This window comes from Canis lupus, chromosome 23 (genome assembly GCF_048164855.1).
Source record: "Canis lupus baileyi chromosome 23, mCanLup2.hap1, whole genome shotgun sequence".
Lineage (NCBI taxonomy): Eukaryota > Metazoa > Chordata > Mammalia > Carnivora > Canidae > Canis > Canis lupus.
In genome coordinates, this window is record NC_132860.1 from 27,735,015 (window position 1) to 27,754,106 (window position 19,092).

Here is a 19,092-nt window from a genome sequence, read left to right on the forward strand (position 1 = left end):
GCCACTGCCCTTAGCAAAGGCTGGCACGGTATATGTACATTTAGAGTAGTTAAAAATGAAACATAAACCCCTTGAGACTCACATAATATTCTAACCATTAGGCACAAAGAACATGAAAATTACCAAGACAACAGAAGTAGGTCCATTCATTCGTTCATTCAATGAATCAGTCTCTACTGGTCAATTACTGTAAATCAGGTACCACACTAGATGCTAGAGATACAAAGGCAAGACAAGGTGGAGCTCTCAAGGAGTTCACAAATCAAAAAATCTTTCTTTCTCTTCATCACTCTATAATCAATACTTTGAATCTGATAGAAGCTCAAAAATGTAATAATTGCAATAAATGTGATACCTGCCAGGAAAGAAATGAGGTTATATGTGAGCTTATAAGTGAGTTATGTAATGTTACAGTCGTTTGTAGGCAGGGCCCCTAACCCAGATGGGAATTAGAAGGTATAATGGAAGACTTTCCGGAGGAAATGGCACTTGTTCTGAGTTCTAAAGGATTAAACAAAGCCACTACTTACTGAGCCTTTACTGCCTACTAGGCATTCTGCTAAGTGCTTTATATATTTTTTGTCTCAATTAATCCCTTCAACAACCCTCAGAGTAGATTTTATCACTCCCAGTTTGAAGGGAGAGAAAACTGAAACGAGGCCACACTGTCAGTGAGTGACAAAACCAGATTTGAATCTAAATCTTCTGACTCAAACTTGTTCTCGGGCAGCCCAGGTGGCTCAGCTGTTTAGTGCTGCCTTCAGTCCAGGGCATGATCCTGGAGACCCTGGATAGAGTCCCATGTCGGGCTCCGTGCATGGAGCCTGCTTTTCCCTCTCCCTGTGTCTCTGCCTCTCTCTCTCTGTCTTTCATGAATAAATAAATAAAATAAAATTTAAAAAAAAAGAAACTGGGATCCCTGGGTGGCTCAGCAGTGTGGCGCCTGCCTTTGGCCCAGGGCAGGATTCTGGAGTCCCAGGATCAAGTCCTGCTTTGGGCTCCCAGCATGGAGCCTGCTTCTCCCTCTGCCTGTGTCTCTGCCCCCTCCCCTCTCTCTCTCTCTGTGTATATCATAAATAAATAAATAAATTTTAAAAAAAGAAAAAGAAAAGAAAAAAAAAGAAACTTGTTCTCAGCTGATTTTGCCATATTGTTTCTCCATGGAGCTAAACAAAAAAAGGACAAAGAAATTTTTTTTTTTACTTGCATATAGTTGACTCAGTGTTACATTAGTTTCAGGTGTACATCACATTGGTTCAAAAATATGGAACACTTCACGAATTCACATGTCATCTCTGTACAGGGGCCATGCTCATCTTCTTTGTATCATAGGAAGAATATTTTTTGAGCCAACAGGGACCAACATGTACAAAAGCACAGTGGCTTGACAAATATTTGTTCATCCAACAACTCAGTCTATACTGGTTACTTGCTAGATGTCAGACTCCATGCTACATGCTGGGGATGAGAAGGCAAGACAAGTTCCAATGCTAGAAAATTTCATGAACAAGGGATGCCTGGGTGGCTCAGTGGTTGAGTGTCTGCCTTTGGCTCAGGGCGTGATCCCAGAGTAGCAGGATGGAGTCCCACAGTGGGCTTCCTGCATGGAGCCTGCTTCTCTCTCTGCCTATGTCTCTGCCTCTCTCTCTCTGTGTCTCTCATGAACAGATAAATAAAATCTTTAAAAAAAAAAAGAAAGAAAATTCATGAACAAGAAGATAGCTGTTTTTCTCATTGCTCTAAATTCAACACACATTTCTATGAAAGAGTAACTAAAATATACTCTTCTAGGAGCTAGGAACAGAATTTCAAATAAGACCGTAAACTTGGTCTCAAGGACTCATAGACTAATGGGTAAGAGACAAATAATTACAAAACAGATGCAACACCAGATTTAAGAACAAGGCTTAGGGGGCAGTAAGGAGAGTAGGTAATTAATTTGGCCAGAGCAGATCAGAGATGATTTCACAGAGGAGATAATAAAACCAAAGCTTGCTGAGTGAATGCAAATAATGAAGAAGGGAGGAAAGCCAGGCGGAGACAGTTCAACATATGCGAAGGGACAGAGAGAAATGGTGGGGAAATTCTACACCGTTCGGTACTGCTGGAGCAATATCTAGAGGCTGATAGGTAGATCAGACTGGAGAAGTGAGGAGTACCTCATAGGTCCTGCTGAGAAATTTGTGATTTTTTTAAGATTTTATTTATTTATTTAGGAGAGACACACAGAGAGAGGCAGAGACATAAGCAGAGGGAGAAGCAGGCTCCCTGTGGGGCACCTGATGTGGAACTCAATCTCGGGACCCCAGGATCACCATCTGAGCCAAAGGCAGATGCTCAATCACTGAGCCACCCAGGTGCCTCAGAAATTTGGGTTTTACTCTGAGTGCAATTAGGAGCCACCAAAAGCTTTTAAGTAAGAGTTGGATATGTTATGTTTACATATATGAATCTATGAGAGGGTAGAGTTGAGAAGTAGGGATGACTGGATGCAGAAAGAACAGTTAGAAGGCCAATTCAAAACTGTAAGCAAGAGTATGGAGAGTCTGAATCATACTAAAGACAGTGGGGTCAGAGAACAGGATAGATTCAAGGGAGATATTTAGGAAGCAGTCCACATACAAACTGGTGGTTGTAATAGGAGATGTAGACAGGAGGTTGTCCAGCATGCTTCCAGCCTCTCTGGCTTGCTGATTTGTGTCAAAAATCTCCAGAAATGGAGGGACCAAAAGTTATCCCCTTTCTAGTTAATTTCTCTCCTCTTCAGATGTCCTACAACAGTGTTCACATAAGCAAAAGATGCTGTTTCCTTTCCTGGGATACTATGGCTATTCCATTTCTAATGCACCATCGGGATTAATATTACGAATTATTGATTATAATAAGGCAGACCAAAAAGAGTTCTAGTCATGCCCTCTAAAAATGTTTCCCTTGTTTTAAAGTTACTGATTTCAAGAACAATATATTAACAACATGGAAGTAAAAGAAAAAAGTGCATGCAAAGTGAAAAGGATATGGATTTATAGGAATGTGCACAAGAGAGGTGAGAACATGAGTCCTCTGGCCAGATTGGAAGACTTCAGGGAGCAGAAAGAGATGAAAGTGAAGAACAGAGGGAGTGGCAGGGTGGGGGGATTCAATCTCTTGAAGTTGAGTCTGACCTGAGGGTTTCTCAAGGGTGGAACCCGCCACTGTGACATGGAGACTGAAATAGAAGATGACTGTCTCCAGGTGCCTCCAAGGAGCCAAGAGTTCAATTCAAGCATAAACGAAGGAACAAGAATCTGGGCCTGTGCCCCAGGGAGGAAATGAGAACTCTGTCAAGTCCCAGGATGTCTCTGATCCCTGAAACAAGGCACTTTGAGAGCGGCTACTCCAGAGCTTTAAAAACTAAACCAGCCACCAGGGTGTGGGATTTTTTTACTACCCATTATTTCCTGCTTCAGCTCCATATGGAACTACTTAGTGAAAGATATTCCACTGCTAGACGAAAACACTTACAAGCAGAGACTTGGGCTTGAATCCAGCCTGAAGAGTAAGTATCCAAGGACAACTGAGGCTGAGTGGGCAGTAATTTTATAGACAGTTGGATTGGTAAGAGATCCGGCTTCCAACTATCCCTCAGTTTCCTCCTCTATAACATGATAGAACTAGTCTTGTCTAGAAGGTCTCAAAGGTGAATCCTTTCACCACAACATCCTTTTCTTTCTTTCCATCATCTTTTCCATAACTGAATAAATAGATTCTTCATTTGGTGTTTGAGCACTAATGTTTAACAGGCATCAGAGGAAAGAAGCAAGGCAGAGAGGTGAAAATTTTCCCCACGTCCTCCAGCATATCAAAAGCACTAGTTCCTTGTTCTCTTCACATCCCACTCTGTGTATTATGGGGTCAGTTTATTTAGGGTAGGGGTTTGATCTCTACTGCAGCACATAACTCAATTTAGTATCCAGACACGTCATTTTTCTGTAACACAAAGAAAAAACCTATCAACAGATATCTGAGACTGGTTTGGAATCCAAACATTGGCCCCATTCCCAGCCTCTGAGCAAATAGCTGGTTTTCAGAGACCGAGTAACTGGATGTTGAATTCAAACCCCCGGCTTTCCTAAATGGCTTTTTGCTTTAACAAATGTTGCTGAGAGTGGAAAATCAGATCCTTTGCTTCAAGAATCTGCACATAAAATTTGCAACCCAATCCTGCATTAAACATAGCCTGGATAGGTTATCCAACAGTAATACATAGGCTATTTTAATTCAATATGTTTCTCCTTAGGAATTCAGAAATGGCTTTGTCTCAGTTCTTCTGAGACATTCTGAATGCTTAATTCATAACACAAAAATTATTGCAACTATTACTCTTTCAATCTTGCTAGTTTTTTTAAACTGTAACAACAAAAAAAGCTAGGGGTTAACTATATATTAGTAAAATTTTTATTCATTAACTTGGGGTAAGGAATAGTTTCGACATTGAAAAATATTTTCTTTTTTAAAAAAATCTTAAAATATTTTATTTCTTTTTTTAAAAAGACTCTATTTATTTGTTTGAGAGAGAGAGAGAGCATAGGGGGCCAAGCAGAAGGAAACGGAGAACCCGCTGAACAGGGAGCCAGCCATGGCTCAATCCTAGGACCCCAGGATCATGACCTGAGCCACCCAGGCACCTCCAAAATATTTTACGTCTAAATTTATAAATTTAAAGAAGAATAACAACTGAGGCCCTTAGAAATAACATCTCAAGTTACATTAGATCACCAGACTGAGACTATAGGAAAATGATCAGGAACTGCCAAAATACTTGTTTTAAAAAGCGAATATTTCACTAGGTTTTAGATCCTGACTAAAGAACAGACTCTAAAATATCAAACTAAACTTTCCGAAATTAAATGTTCATAAATCATAGGAGAAAAGAATCTAGAATTTTTCTGAATCTTTTTTGTTTCTGGGCTTTCTCTGCTTAGAACCAAAGGCGGGGTCTAGTTTTTCACCAGGCACTCTCAAACAAAAATCATACAGCTAGAGCTAACTTTGTTGAGCACCTATTACATTCCAAGTAAAATGATAAATGCCTTTATATGGTACTTATTCCCTCCAAGTCTTTGGGGTAGGTGCTATCATTATCATCATTTTACAAATTAGGAAGCTATGCTTAAAGAGGTAAAGGAACTTGCCCAAGCTCAGAGCCAAGGATTCAAACAGAGGTCTGTTAAATTCCTGCATCCAGACCCTTAACCACTATGTACTCCAGCTGTTCATAAAACCTCAGTAGTAATGGGGGGTTTGGTCTGGGTCCTGGCAAATCAGATAAAGTAAGCAGTAAGGACATCATGGCATAATAGAAGAAACAACCAAAAGAACTATGTCCTAGTCCTGGATTTGCTACCTACTAGATTTATAATCTCAGATAAGGTACTAAACTTTAGTTTTCTCATATTTTAGATGAATTCTCATTTTTTTAAGAGTCATACAACCTATTTCAAAGCATTGTGTGTAAGAAGCAAATGAGATTAGGGTCCTGTGACAAAGCTTTGAGGACAATGGTGATGAGACAGTAAAGGAGACCAGCATTGGAGCCCCTCACTCCCTCCACCAGTCACTTTGATCCACACTGCAAACTTTCTGTTCTGAACCTGTTCCGTGAGAGGCCCAGCATCATGATCTTGACCCCTCATCTCTATCTGAGCCACCCAAATAAAGAGATTAGTGGTATGAGAATGAGCACATGGGTAGCAGGGAACATGCTGGAATCTCAAATTAAAGAGAAGAGTTTTTTATTCCCACCAATAAACCTAGACTCCAATGCATGGACTAAGAACAGAATTAGAACATTTTGCTTGACGCCTGGGTGGCTCAGTTGGTTAAGTGCCTGCCTTTGGCTCAGGTGATGATCCTTTGGTCCTGGGATCCAGCCCCACCTCAGGCTTCCTGCTCAGCAGAGTCTGCTTCTCCCTCCCCGTGCTCTTGTGCTCTTACGCATGTTCTCTTTCTCCCTCTTAAATAAATAAACAGAATATTTTTAAAAAATTTAAAAAATAAAACATTTTGCTTTATAGAGTAGGCCCATAAAACACTGGACAACTATGCAACTCTAAAGAGTGACAAGAATTATTGAAATTTTTATCTTTTGATTGAAATTATTGAAATTATTATCTTTTACTGTTATAATACACATATATTTTACTGTTATAATACACATATATTTTGTGTATGTGCATGTGTGTATATTCACACTATTTCAAACTAATAGTAAATTTATTTATTTGTTTATTTATTTATTATTATTTTTTAAGATTTTATTTATTCATGACAGACACAAAGAGGCAGAGACACAGGCAGAGGGAGAAAGCAGGCTCCCTGCAAGGAGCCTGATGTGGGACTCCATTGCAGGACCCTGGCATCACGACCTGAGCCAAAGGCAGATGCTCAACCACTGAGCCACCCAGGCGTCCCCTAATAGTAAATTTAAAATGAATATAACTGTTTCTATGCAAGCTACATACTTAAGAGGATATACCAAATTACATCATCATTCAGTCACCACTGATTAACAAACAAGGTCTTTCACACTGTGTGTGTTTGATTCTCTCCAACAGGGGCTCTCTCACACAGTCATGGTGTCCCACACGCCTTCTTCCCATTCTTCGCATTCGCCCCAGAATTAGTATTACTATCACATACGCTCGCCCAGTTTTATCAGCAGTACATTGTGAGACAGCTCTCTGTTTTGTCAGCTCAGCAGAGGGTCAGATGATGTAAGAGTTATATTAATGTATTCAGATAGCAATGTGGTTACACCACTGTTTGTAGGCTTCTTCATGTCTGGAGCAGAGAACACACAACACAATGCATCACATAATACAATCATTCATTTTTCATAGTTTGGCACTGACAGTCAATACAGGATTGCAGTGCCCCAATGTGCCAAGTCTATAGTATTTTATGCCACGGTGTGTAGCACTAGAGTTTGCTGATTGTATAGCAAAGAGAATTAGCTGAGCATCTGCTTGTGTGTGCCACACTTAGAATCCCCCAGTATCAAGTATGGTTTTCCCCTAGTTTTTTCTTGGTGTCAATATACATATATTATTTTTTTAAAGATTTTTATTTATTTATTTATGAGAGACACAAAGAGAGAGAGAGAGAGAGAGGTAGAGACACAGGCAGAGGGACAAGCAGGCTCCATGCAGGGAGCCTAACATGGGACTCGATCCGGGGGTCTCCAGGATCGAGCCCTGGGCTGAAGGCGGCGCTAAACCGCTGAGCCACCCGGGCTGCCCAATATACATATATTAAATCGCAGTTTTCTTGTATTTAGAATTGAGAGAGCTCTTATGTGTGGGAAGAGAAGGGAGAGTTGCAAGCAAAGGAGACAATGGACATCTCTGATTAATAATCATGATGCTACAGACTCCAAGCTCCCTGAGGGAAGGATTGGGTCTTGCTCACCATTTTATCCCCACTGCCTGGAAGAGCGGTTGGCTCATAACAGGCACTCAAACAGGCGTGTTGAAAGAGTTAATGAACACGAAGCCTTATTCATAAAGTGAGCAGTACCATCAGCATCCAGGGTGATGCAAAGATGTCCATAGCTTCGTGCCCATCCAGACCCAAAGGCATGTAAATCTCACCCATGGTCACAGAACGTCACCTCATGCTAACCACCGGTTCTCGGTCACACACAGGGCTACAGGCACACAGTATTTTCTCCCTCTACTTTTGCAGTCTGCTGTGTCCCTGTGACACAGAGCCGGAGGCCCACACAGCTTGCCACCGCGCCTTGCGAGGTCCTCCTGGTCCTGAGTCACTCCCGCCACACTTCCACAGCGCATCAGGTAGGCCGTGTGAGGATGGACCTGGGATGCGACTGTGGGTGCACGACGGAGTGGAAGGCTCCACGCTGTGCGACACAGCGTCTCGGGGTCCCCCGCAGGGTGACCCGGGGGCTGACGGTCACACCGGGCCACGGAGTCTCAGCCTCCCGGTCCGGAGAGGCTCTTACCCAGGCTCCAACCGGGTCCGGGGTCCCACGCTGGGTGACTGAGACTGAGCCACTCGCCCCGAGAGCACGCGCCTCGGTCTCGCCCTCTGACTCGGTCTCCCCGCCGCAGGCGCCTCGGCGGCTCCCGCGCGCGTCCTCACCTGGTCAGGTCCCGCAGCCGCGCCTCTTCCCCGCGCAGGTAGCGCCGCAGCAGCGTCAGCAGCCGGCGCTCGGGCCCCAGGGCGCGCGCCACGCTGGTCAGCGCCGAGAAGGTGTCCCCCCGCGCCGCGGCCCCTGCCGGGTCCCCCGCCCGGAGCGCCAGCACCGCCAGCAGCGCCGCCAGCCCCGCCGCGGGGCCCATCGCCGGCTCCCGCGCGCGGCCTCCTCGGACGGTCCGCTCGGCTCCCGGCGCGCGCCGCTCCCGCCCGGCCCGCCCCGCCCCTCCACGCCCCGCCCCGCCCCGCCCCTCCGCCCCGCCCCTCCACGGCCCGCCCCGCCCCTCCCCCCACCCCGCCCGGCCCATGGCCCGCCCCCCCCCCCCCCCCCGCCGTTCCCGGGCTCCGACGCCTCGGCCCGCTCTCCCGCACCCGCTCTCCTGCCCCCTCGCCCCCCCGTCCGCAATGTCCGCCCGCCCGCCGGCCACCACGTCGCAGCCCTGGCAGGTGTTTGCCGCGGTGCCGGGTCACACTCGGGGGAAACAGGCGAGGACTGGGGTGGGGGTGGGGGTGGGAGGATGAATTCACTGGTCTGTGAACAACGCGACGCCATCCTCCAGATAGTCACCCCTCTGGATCGGGTGGAAATGCAACAACACTACTGGATTCTGATCGGGAAATCCAGGAGAGTGAATGATGTGATTGGTGATGACGATGTGGGTGCAGAGCTGTGGAGGAGCAGAGGGAAGGAAACACCTCCCAGAAGACTTGACATCTGAACCATCATGAAAGACGGGCAGAGTCGGACCTCAGGTAAAGAGGGTGAAGGCGATTAGGGTCACTGCCTGACAAATCGAGGACCTGCCAAACCTAAAACTGGGGTCCTGGATCATTGCCCTATACCATGTACCTATGGCCACTTTAAGCAAAAAAGTTACTATTATCCTATTAGGCTACTTATCCTTTTCCCCACCTTCCCAGGCAACTTCCATTCCTTCATTCAACAAATATTTACCACCTCTGTCACTGTGCTGAAGACACGGAGAAATAGCACACCCAACCTGGACTCACAAGGGAAAACAGATGTAAACCAGGAACCACAATAAAGTGCTATCAGGATAAGAAGAATCAAAAGAAATTGTCTGGAAGATGATAGGCAAGGGAGGGATGGGCTTTCCTGGCAGAAGGTACCTATGTGTACCCAGGTTTGGAGATGAAAAAATAGTTTTGAGTTCCAGAAATGATGGAACTGTGGTTGGAACTGTCAGATTTATTGTCATTGCATGACATACTCAGAAACTTAGCCTATTCTCTATGAAAATCCAATGGAAGTTTAAGGTAGCAATAACAGTAATAACAGCAACTGTAAAAATAATAGTTAATACTTACTGAACACTTCCTGTGTGCTAGGCATTGTCCAAGCATTTTACATGTGTTAGCTCATTTTATTCTCGTATTAACTCTATAGCATAGGTAGTATTATCAGTCCCATTTTACAAATAAGAAGATTGGGGCATAGAAAGGATAAATAAAACACTCAATGTTAATTATCCATTGATTACATTCAGAGGTGTGCTGGTAAACTGGCTCTCCAGGAAAAGAAAAATCCTGATTTGTGACATTTACTAATTTCTATGATGTAAACTCTCCCACAATGGCCAGTATTAGGGTACTTAGATGATGTCACTGAACACAATAAAGAGCTAACAATTAGCTTGCATGAGCTGATCGAAGCCAGCTCCAGGGCAGTACTATTCATGGAAGACACAGAGATGCACCACCCAGAGCCCCCTTGGAGGAAGGACTTGCAGGGCTCCAGGGAGTGTAGTCAGAAGAGTCTCCAACAGTTAGCTCCTTAGGGTCTGTCCTGCAGCAGAGAGCACTTACCTGAGGCCATTTAAAAACTTCCCTGGGCAGTTTGCATGACTGATCGTGGTGAGGGAATAAAGACGAAATTTAACTTAAAACATGTGTCATTGGCTTTGGCAAAGTCTTAAAGACCCTCACAAAGAGGGTTAGCAAAATCTGGAAGGGCTGCCAGGAGACTGTTGATGAAGTCTTGATAGACAGGAGGGAAAACATTGCTGTAGGCTGGAGAAAAGGGTACCTGAATACTGTTCCATCCTGGAAGAACAGTTAATGACCCCTGTCCTGCAGGGAATGTAAAAATAGATGACATTCTATTGTGAATAATTACATTGTGAATCTGGCTAAAGGAGTCTCCAGGCAGAATGATCAAGTGCCAACTGGCTTCTGGCAGAATATGACAAAACACAAAAAACACTCAAGGAATGGCTCAGTTTCTGAGCTGAATTTAGAGGAAATCCAGAGGGTCTGGTACAGTCTTTCCAAGGATCTAAAGTTTCTCAAAGAAATGATGCAGCACAGAGAACAAGCCCAGGGTGCTATAAGTAAAGCATGACCACAAGGTAAAGCTTTCAGAAGTGTGGTTTTAAAGATTCTCTGTTAGGGGGATCCCTGGGTGGTGCAGCGGTTTGGCGCCTGCCTTTGGCCCAGGGCGTGATCCTGGAGACCCGGGATCGAATCCCACGTCGGGATTCCGGTGCATGGAGCCTGCTTCTCCCTCTGCCTGTGTCTCTGCCTCTCTCTCTCTCTCCCTGTGTGCCTAGCATAAATAAAAAAATAAAAATTAAAAAAAAAAGATTCTTTGTTAGACTTTAGAAAGATTTTTAGGGCATTGCTTAGTAGAACATCAAAGAATCTTGAGGCATTTCTTTTAGATTCTCTCTGGTAAACAAGGCAGCCTGAAAGAGTCTTAAGAGTGTCCACCATAAGGTAGACTATTTCAATTAAGCAAAAATGCTTCTAAGAACCTTAATACTGTTATACCACAGCATCCTGACTCTAAACCCAAGTTATAGAAGGGCCCAGAAAGAAATATAGATGTGGCATTTGTCTTAAGGAGTGAATTCCATTAAGATTTATAGATCATCAAAAGTTTTAAGATGAGGGGCACATGGCCGGCTCAGTCAGTGGAACGTGTAAGTGGATCTCAGGGTTGTGAGTTCAAGCACCATGTTGGGTGTAGAGATTACATACACACACTTAAAAAGTTTTAAGATAATTTTATCAGAAGAAGTACTGCCAGTTTTGGCTAAAGACAAAGAAAATACGAAAAAGAAAGGAAGGGAATAAAGAAGAGAAAGAAAGAAAGAAAGAAAGAAAGAAAGAAAGAAAGAAAGAAAGAAAGAAAGAAGAAAGAAAGAGAGAGAAAGAAAAGAAAGAAAGAAAGAAAGAAAGAAAGAAAGAGAGAGAGAGAGAAAGAAAGAAGGAAGGAAGGAAGGAAGGAAGGAAGGAAGGAAGGAAGGAAGGAAAAAAGAAAAAGAAAAAAACCAGTTCCCTATTGCTGCTAGTAACAAATTACCACAAATTAGTGACTTGGAACAACCCAAATTAATTTTCTTACATTGCTCGAGTTCAGAAGTCTGAAATGGATTTCAGTAGGCTGAAATCCAGGTGTCAGCAGGGCTGTTTCTTCCGGAGGCTCTAGAGGAGAATCTCTTCCTTGCTTTTTTCCAGTTTCTATGGGTTGCCTTCATTTCTTGATTCATAGCCCCTTCTTTCATCCTCAAAACCAGCAACATAACATGTTTCAATTTCTATTTGACTTTGCTTCTACTGTCACATCTCCTTTTCTGACTCTTTTAAGGACCTTTTTCTTTTTTTAAAAGATTTATTTATTTATTCATTCAGAGAGAGCGAAGAGAGAGGCAGAGACACAGGCAGAGGGAGAAGCAGGCTCCACGCAGGAAGCCCGATGTGGGAGATGTGGGACTCGATCCCGGGTCTCTGGGATCACACCCCAGGCTGTGGGCGGCGCTAAACCGCTGTGCCACCGGGGCTGCCCTCTTTTTAAGGACCTTTGTGATTACACCAGTCTCACCAAGATTAATCCAGGATAATCTCCCCATCTCCTTAACTTAATGACACCCGCAAAGTCTCAGGTTTCGGAACTAGGGCATGGGGGCATTATTCTGCCTCTATAATCCCTAAACTTCTATGGGCAGAAAGCTGACTGAGATCAACTCAGTTGCAAACAAAGGTCCATGGCCATTTCACCATTCTCTCTGTCAGGAGAAGTGTTAGGGGGAAAAAGTGTAATGGAGAAGAAGCCAGAGTAGAAAGAGAGAATCCATTGTGGTTAAAATAGCTTTCTCTGGTAAATTTTACAAATTCATATAGCAATGTGAACACATTATTAGGCTCACCCACCCATCCTCCCAATCCTGAGGGCCTCAGAAAGGGTTTGTGCTGGCAGCCGGGGTGGCTCAGCAGTTTAGCGCCGCCTTTGGCCCAGGGCGTGATCCTGGAGACCTGGGACGGAGTCCCACGTTGGGTTCCATGCATGGAGCCTGCTTCTCCCTCTGCCTGTGTCTCTGCCTTTCTCTTTCTCTCTCTCTGTGTCTGTCTCTCATGGATAAATTTTTTTAAAATCTTACAAAAAAAAAAGTGTTTGTGTAAAGCAGGGACCTTGAAGCTTAAGCTTCCTGGCAAATCTGCCTCTGGTCGCCACTAAGTACATGGACTCTGGATCTATACTACCTGAGCTCAGATCTCTGCTCTATACTTATGTTGTCTCCATTGATGTTATAGATTGGGTATTCCAGAAGCAAACTCTAAGATAGAGTTTGTTCAACAATTTTGAACATTTGTGTTATCTCTTCCTGGGTGTCTGTTGATTGCCTTTTCTCATTCCTGAGATTTTCCTGGTTCTTCATATGCAGATACTTATTTACAAGATATTTATTACAGATCAACATCTGTGAAGGGGAGATGAAGGAGGGAAGGGCAGAGGAGGAAGTCAAAGAGGCCTGACCAAACTTTGGTCAAAGCAGCAGGAGGGCTGCAGCTACTTTCTCCCATCAGAGCTGTCTCACATCAGGCCTGAATGGCTGGGCTTTATTCCCTCACCTCACTCCATCATTGTTTTAGGGTTCACTGAACTCTTGGAACTGTAGGCTTACGTCTTTTGTCAAATTTGGGAAATGTTCATATATTATTTAGTCAAATACTTCTTTTACAAACTCTTCTGCAATTTTGATGACATGAATTGGATACTGTCTCCTAAGTCTTCAGGCTCTGTTCACTTTTTATTTTTTTAAAGATTTATTTATTAATTAGAGACACACAGAGAGAGAGAGAGAGTGGCAGAGACACAGGCAGAAGGAGAAGCAGGCTCCATGCAGGGAGCCTGATGTGCGACTGGATCCTGGATCTCCAGGATCAGGCTCTGGACTGAAGGCAGTGCCAAACCGCTGAGCCACCAGGGCTGCCCTCTGTTCACTTTTTTAGAAACATTTTTTCTCTGTTGGTCATATTAGATCATTGCTATGGATCTATCTTCAAGTTCACTGATTCTTGGCTGTTATCTCGATTCTATTGAGTCCATCAATGAGGTTTTTAAAATTTTGGTTATTTTACTTTCAGTTGTAACATTTCCATTGGGTCCTTCTTTATATCTTCTATTTATTTTCTTTCTTTTTTTCTTTTTTTTTTATATCTTCTATTTCTTTATTGATGCTTTCTACCTTTACATTCATTTGAAAGGTGTTCATCCTTACTTCTTGGACCATTTTGTGAGTCTTCAACAATTTTGAACATTTGTGTTATCTCTTCCTGGATGTCTGTTGATTGCCTTTTCTCATTCCTGAGATTTTCCTGGTTCTTCATATGCAGAGTAATTTTGGATTAAATACTAGATATTTTGAATATGTAAGTGCCAATATCTTATTTAAATCTTATGGAAAATATTAATATTTTTGTGTTAGCATGTAATTAACTCAGTTGAATTCAGGCCACAAGTTCCAATCTGCTTTCCGTGGCCATGTTTTTTTTTTTTTTTTTTTAAGGTTTTAATTATTTATTCATGAGAGACAGAGAGAGAGAGCCAGAATCACAGGCAGAGGGAGAAGCAGGCTCCATGTAGGAATCCTGATGCAGGATTGATTCTGGGACTCCAGGATCACACCCTGGGCTGAAGGCAGGCGCTAAACTGCTGAGCAACCAAGGGATCCCCATGTGACCATGGTTTCAATGCCAGTTCAGTTTTCAAAGTTTTTGTAATGCCATTCAGATCTGTCCCAGTTGTGTGCTACCTTTGGATTTGGACAGTGGTCTATCCCATACGTCAGTACTTAGGTCCATGGCATACAATTTAGCATCAGAGCCATCCATCAGCATCCATTTAGCATGCAGAGCTAAGGGGTGAGTCCAGAATTATGGGGTGGATCCCTTGAGCTTTTCCCCACTCTGCAATCTCTCTGATCGTTTCCAGTCCCTGAGACTTTCCTTTTTGTTTCTCTGGCCAGAAACCTGGACTTCAAACAACTGCAGTCTGCTGTGTGCTTCCTCTCTCTTTTTAAAAGATTTTTTTATTTTTTTGAGAGAGAGCAGAGAGAGAGCTTGCGTGTGCATAAGCTGGGGGGAGGGGCACCAGGCAGAGGGAGAAGCAGGCTCCTTGCTGAACAAGGAACCCAATGTGTTGGGATTCCTGGGTGGCTCAGCGGTTTAGCGCCTGCCTTGGGCCCAGGGCGTGATTCTGGAGTCCCACGTCAGGCTCCCTGCATGGAGCCTGCTTCTCTCTCTGCCTCTCTCTCTCTCTCTCTCTCTGTCTGTGTGTGTGCGTGTGTGTCTCTCATGAATATATAAAACTTAAAAAAAAAAAAAAAAAGAGCCCAGTGTGAAGCCTGATCCCAGGACCCTGGGATCACGATCTGAGCCAAAGGTAGGTGCTTAACTGACTGAGCCACCCAGGCGCTCCAAGCTGTGTGCTTCTCATGACTACAAATGTCTGGGGCCAAGCGGCAGGAGGACATAGAAAAAAAAATCAGTGGGGGTTTCCCCATCCTGTTGGGATTGCTGAAAGCAAAATTAGAGCATTATTTGAGGTGGTTCCAATGTAGGTAGATGTAATACATAAGATAACTCCAAGTTTTAGACAGCCATAGGAACCTCACTACCACCATTGCCATTGGGGCCACTACTGTGAGATTGCCTGGGGAAGAAGTGTGGGGTACAGAGAAAAGAGAGAACGAAAGGAAAACATGAGATAGCCCCCCTCTGAGTGTGAGAAGTTCTATTCCATTTCCCTTTAGGCCGAGAATGAGGGCTTCTTCTGCAGCTTTCCCAGTCCTCACCTAGGGTCCCAGTTTGGGGTTTGGGGCTACTGAGGATTGAAAGGCAGAAACTTAAAGCCAGCTCTGTGATGCTTCAAATTCTGGTCTTCTTCCCAAATCTACCTGCTGTCATTAACTTTTCCCAGTTCTCAAATGCCATTTACATGCATTCGGTCCAGGTTGCATAGCTAAATTCAGTGGGCTAGACGGGGTAGACTGTGTCCATTTCATCTTCTTAACAACAGCTCCTTCCACAATAAAACTTTAATTCTATACCAGAGAGGAATTTTAAAAACATTCTAAGTAACACAGGGTTTCAAGTTTAACTAAATGCGAACTAAAATCTAACTAAATTATACCACCAGTTCGAATAACTACGTGACGATAGAATAGGTATTTTCCAAGCACAGCTAAATATGTAAGAGCTCAGTGTATGTTCCTGTTTGATATTTAGCAAGGTGTTTTTATTTTTAAACCTGTATTAGTAGACAATCCCTATTTCTGAAAGTCAAATACTGAGAAATGTATCCAGTAGTCCCCACTTATTCACAGTTTTACTTTCTGCGTTGTCATTCACCTGAGGTCAACAGTGGTCCAGAAACAGATGATCCTCCTTCTGACACATTGTTAGGTCAACAGTAGCCTAATGGTACGTCACAGTGCCTACTCCCTCACCTCATTTCATCTTCTCACATAGGCATTTTATCATCTCACATCATCATGAGAAGGGCAAGCGCAGTACAGTAAGATGTTTTGAGAGAGAGACCACATTCACATAACCTTTATTATAGTATATTTTTATTTTGTTCAGCTTTATCATTAGTTATTGTTGTTAATCTCTTTCTGGGCCTAATTTATAAATTAAACGTTATCATAGGCACACATGTATAGGAAAAAAACCTGGTATATATGGGGTTTGGTACTATTTGCAGTTTCAGGCATTTCCTGGGGGTCTTAGAATGTATTCCCTGAAAATATGTTGCGACCACAATATTAGATTTGAGGAAATATTACTAGTTATTAGGCTTTCTGGTGCAAAAATAGAAAGAAAATTGAAGTAGACATAAAAGAGTCAAGGAAAAGATCAAAATTTCCACATACATATCAAGGCACGATAGAAGAAAGGCTTTACAGAAATAATAATCATCCTCAGTTTCATATCATGCCTCTCTCCCCTGCTCACTCCACTACTCTGGTCTTTGACCTTTTCATTTCCCACTCCTGCCAAGCTCTTTCCTGATCCGTGTGTAATTTCTGACTAATTCCTGCTCAACTGTTGAGTCATTTCCTCAGGACATTTTATTTGTCTGAAGATTAGGTTTGAATCCCCATATGATTCAAAACACATCCTATATTTTCCTTTGGTAGCCTTTATTACAATAGTGATTTCTTATTTCCATAATTAATGTCTATCTGCTCTACTAGATCACAAGCTTCACGTAGGTGGGACTGCCTAGCAGAATGCCTGGCAATAGTAGTTATGCATTTAAAGAAATAGAATAAATGAAGTAGAAAGAGCTTTCAAAACAATCCCATCAACCAATCTCTATCAAGGGTCCTCTGTGTGTCAGTCCTCTGCCAGACCCTTTATACTATTTATCTCTGTTTTTCATCAAAATAAGCCTATGGAGTATATGTGTAATTATCTCACATTTTACAATTGAGAAAATCATGGTTCACTGAGGTTAAGTGATTCATTAGCAAGATGGTAAAGCCTGAAATTGAACCCAGGTGTTCAGTTCTTGGTTGGGTGTTCTTTTTTTTTTTTTTTTTTTTTTAGAATTTATTTATTTGTTCATGACAGACACAGAGAGACAGAGACATAGGCCGAGGAAGAAGCAGGCTCCCTGAAGGGAGTCTGATGCTAGATTTGATCCCAGGACCCTAGGATCCATGACCTGAGCTGAAGGCAGACACTCAACCGCTGAGCCACTCAGGCGTCCCTAGTTGGGTGTTCCTCAGTTACATCATTACTTGAGGTTAGCCTCCCTTACTACATCCAAGGAGAGTTTCTGGGGGACTACTTCTACCCATTTCTTTTCAGTTTCTCCTCTATATTATGAAAAGATTAAACCAATGGATTAATGTTTCTAAAAGTGTAGTACACAGTTCATCTGCATCAGAATCATGGTGAGGAAGAATGGATGTTCTTACGAAAACTTCCATTTCCAGATTCCCACCTACCCTTGTTGAATCAAAATGTTTATGTGTGATGAGAGGGTCAAAGTCCAGGAATCTGCATTTTTTTAATAGGCTCTTGAGGAGATTCTTATGCATATCTGAGTTGAGAACACTTAATTAGGTGATTTCCCAAATTCTCTCTAGCTTTGATAGTCTTTGCTTCTAAGACATTTGAAGGGCATGCCTTTGTATTTCTATCATCTTTTACACAGCCTGGAACTCAATATAGTTTTAGTGAATAAATTCATTTGAATTTGGAAGACAGATTCAAATCCCTGCTTAGATACAACTGTGATTCCTTGGGGAGATTTCTTCCCCTCTTTTTTTTTTTTTTAATAGTTTAAAGTATATTTATTTATTTACTTATTTTAAAGATTTATTTATTTATTTATTTATTTATTTATTTATTTATTTATGAGAGACACATACACACACACACACACACACACACACACACAGAGTGAGAGAGGCAGAGACACAAGCAGAAGGAGAAGCAAGCTCCATGCAGGGACTCCATCCCGGGACTCCAGGATCACACCCTGGGCCAAAGGCAGGCGCCAAACTGCTAAGCCACCCAGGGATCCCCAATTTCTTCCCCTCTTGACCCTTAGAGTTATCATCTTTAAGATGGAAATAATAACAACAATCCCTATTCTGGCTCCCAACAGTTGATGTGGAAGAGAAATTCAATTATGTTTTTGAAAGCTCTTGTGATGATTTCATTATAGATATAAAGTGGACACCAACAGGAGTTTCTTTGGTCCTTCAAACACACTGATGGCTGAGCTATAGCTCTTTTGAGTGGGCCGAATAAAGAGCTTATTAAAGCAAAACAAAACAAACAAAAACCAAACAAGCACTACTAGGAAAATTACATTTCCTTCAAAGTGGGTAGGGTCTTTCCAAGGAAGTAACATGGATTTTTTTTTTTTTTTTAGGAGAAACCTGAGGCATTCCCATAGTGCCCCCTGGTGGAACTTAGAAGCAAACGCAAATCCACCATCCTTGTCACACATTTGCTGTTTGTTTAGCACAAAGATTTATCTATCATCTATCTGTCTTATCTGTCATGCATCTATCTCATCTGTTCTCCACCTAGACTAGGAGCTTTTGGTGGAGCTTCTTTTTGTCCCCAGAACCTAGCATTCATTCTCCATGCGTTCATTCAACCATTACTGAGCATCCATTGTGCCAGTTACTGTGCTTGGCATCCAGGGATAGGCAGAAGAGCTTCCCTCCCCCTAGAACACTTACAGTAAAGTAGTGGAGACAGACAAGTAAAGAGCCAATAACAACAGTGATTTATGCCATGTAGGAGAAGGTGCAGGGAACTATGGAAGCCATTTTCTTTGGCCAATATCCAATAATCAGTTTAGGGATGGATGGTAAAAATGAGGCAGGAAGTATAAACAGGAGCTAGACAATGAAGAGCCTACTCTATTAATAAGTTTGGTTTTATCCTCGGGTCGATGGGAAATAGTTGAACAATTTTATTTTTATTTATTTTTTTAAAAAACATTCTATTAATGAGAGAGACATAGGCAGGGAGAGAAGCAGGCTCCATGCAGGGAGCCTGATGGGGGATTTGATCCCAGGACTCCAGGATCACGCCCTGAGCCAAAGGCAGATGCAACTGCCGAGC

The 19,092-nt window shown here is 43.0% G+C and overlaps 1 protein-coding gene, 1 long non-coding RNA gene and 1 other non-coding gene across 13 annotated transcripts in view; 1 reads left to right on the plus strand and 2 right to left on the minus strand.

Annotated features, from left to right (window-relative positions):
* The window catches only part of P4HA3 (prolyl 4-hydroxylase subunit alpha 3), a 41,723-nt gene extending 33,364 nt beyond the window's left edge, over positions 1 to 8,359 (minus strand). For 5 of the 6 annotated variants that reach the window (XM_072794562.1, XM_072794559.1, XM_072794560.1 and 2 more), the window contains exon 1: positions 8,140 to 8,359. In XM_072794562.1, the coding sequence (XP_072650663.1) occupies positions 8,140 to 8,339 (200 nt within the window). In that variant the 5' untranslated portion in view covers positions 8,340 to 8,359. Of the gene's footprint in view, positions 1 to 6,522; positions 6,546 to 8,139 lie in introns of those variants that run through there. The other variant, XM_072794563.1, reaches the window with a different exon arrangement.
* On the minus strand, positions 1,259 to 1,361 carry LOC140615685 (U6 spliceosomal RNA). Its single transcript, XR_012016167.1, has one exon. It is a non-coding gene; the product is annotated as a U6 spliceosomal RNA (small nuclear RNA).
* A 166-nt stretch (positions 8,360 to 8,525) lies between the features above and the next one.
* Positions 8,526 to 19,092, plus strand: part of LOC140614991 (uncharacterized) — a 57,886-nt gene continuing 47,319 nt past the window's right edge. For 3 of the 6 annotated variants that reach the window (XR_012015677.1, XR_012015673.1, XR_012015675.1), the window contains exon 1: positions 8,660 to 8,946. This is a non-coding gene — a long non-coding RNA (uncharacterized lncRNA). The other 3 variants (XR_012015676.1, XR_012015678.1, XR_012015674.1) reach the window with 3 other exon arrangements.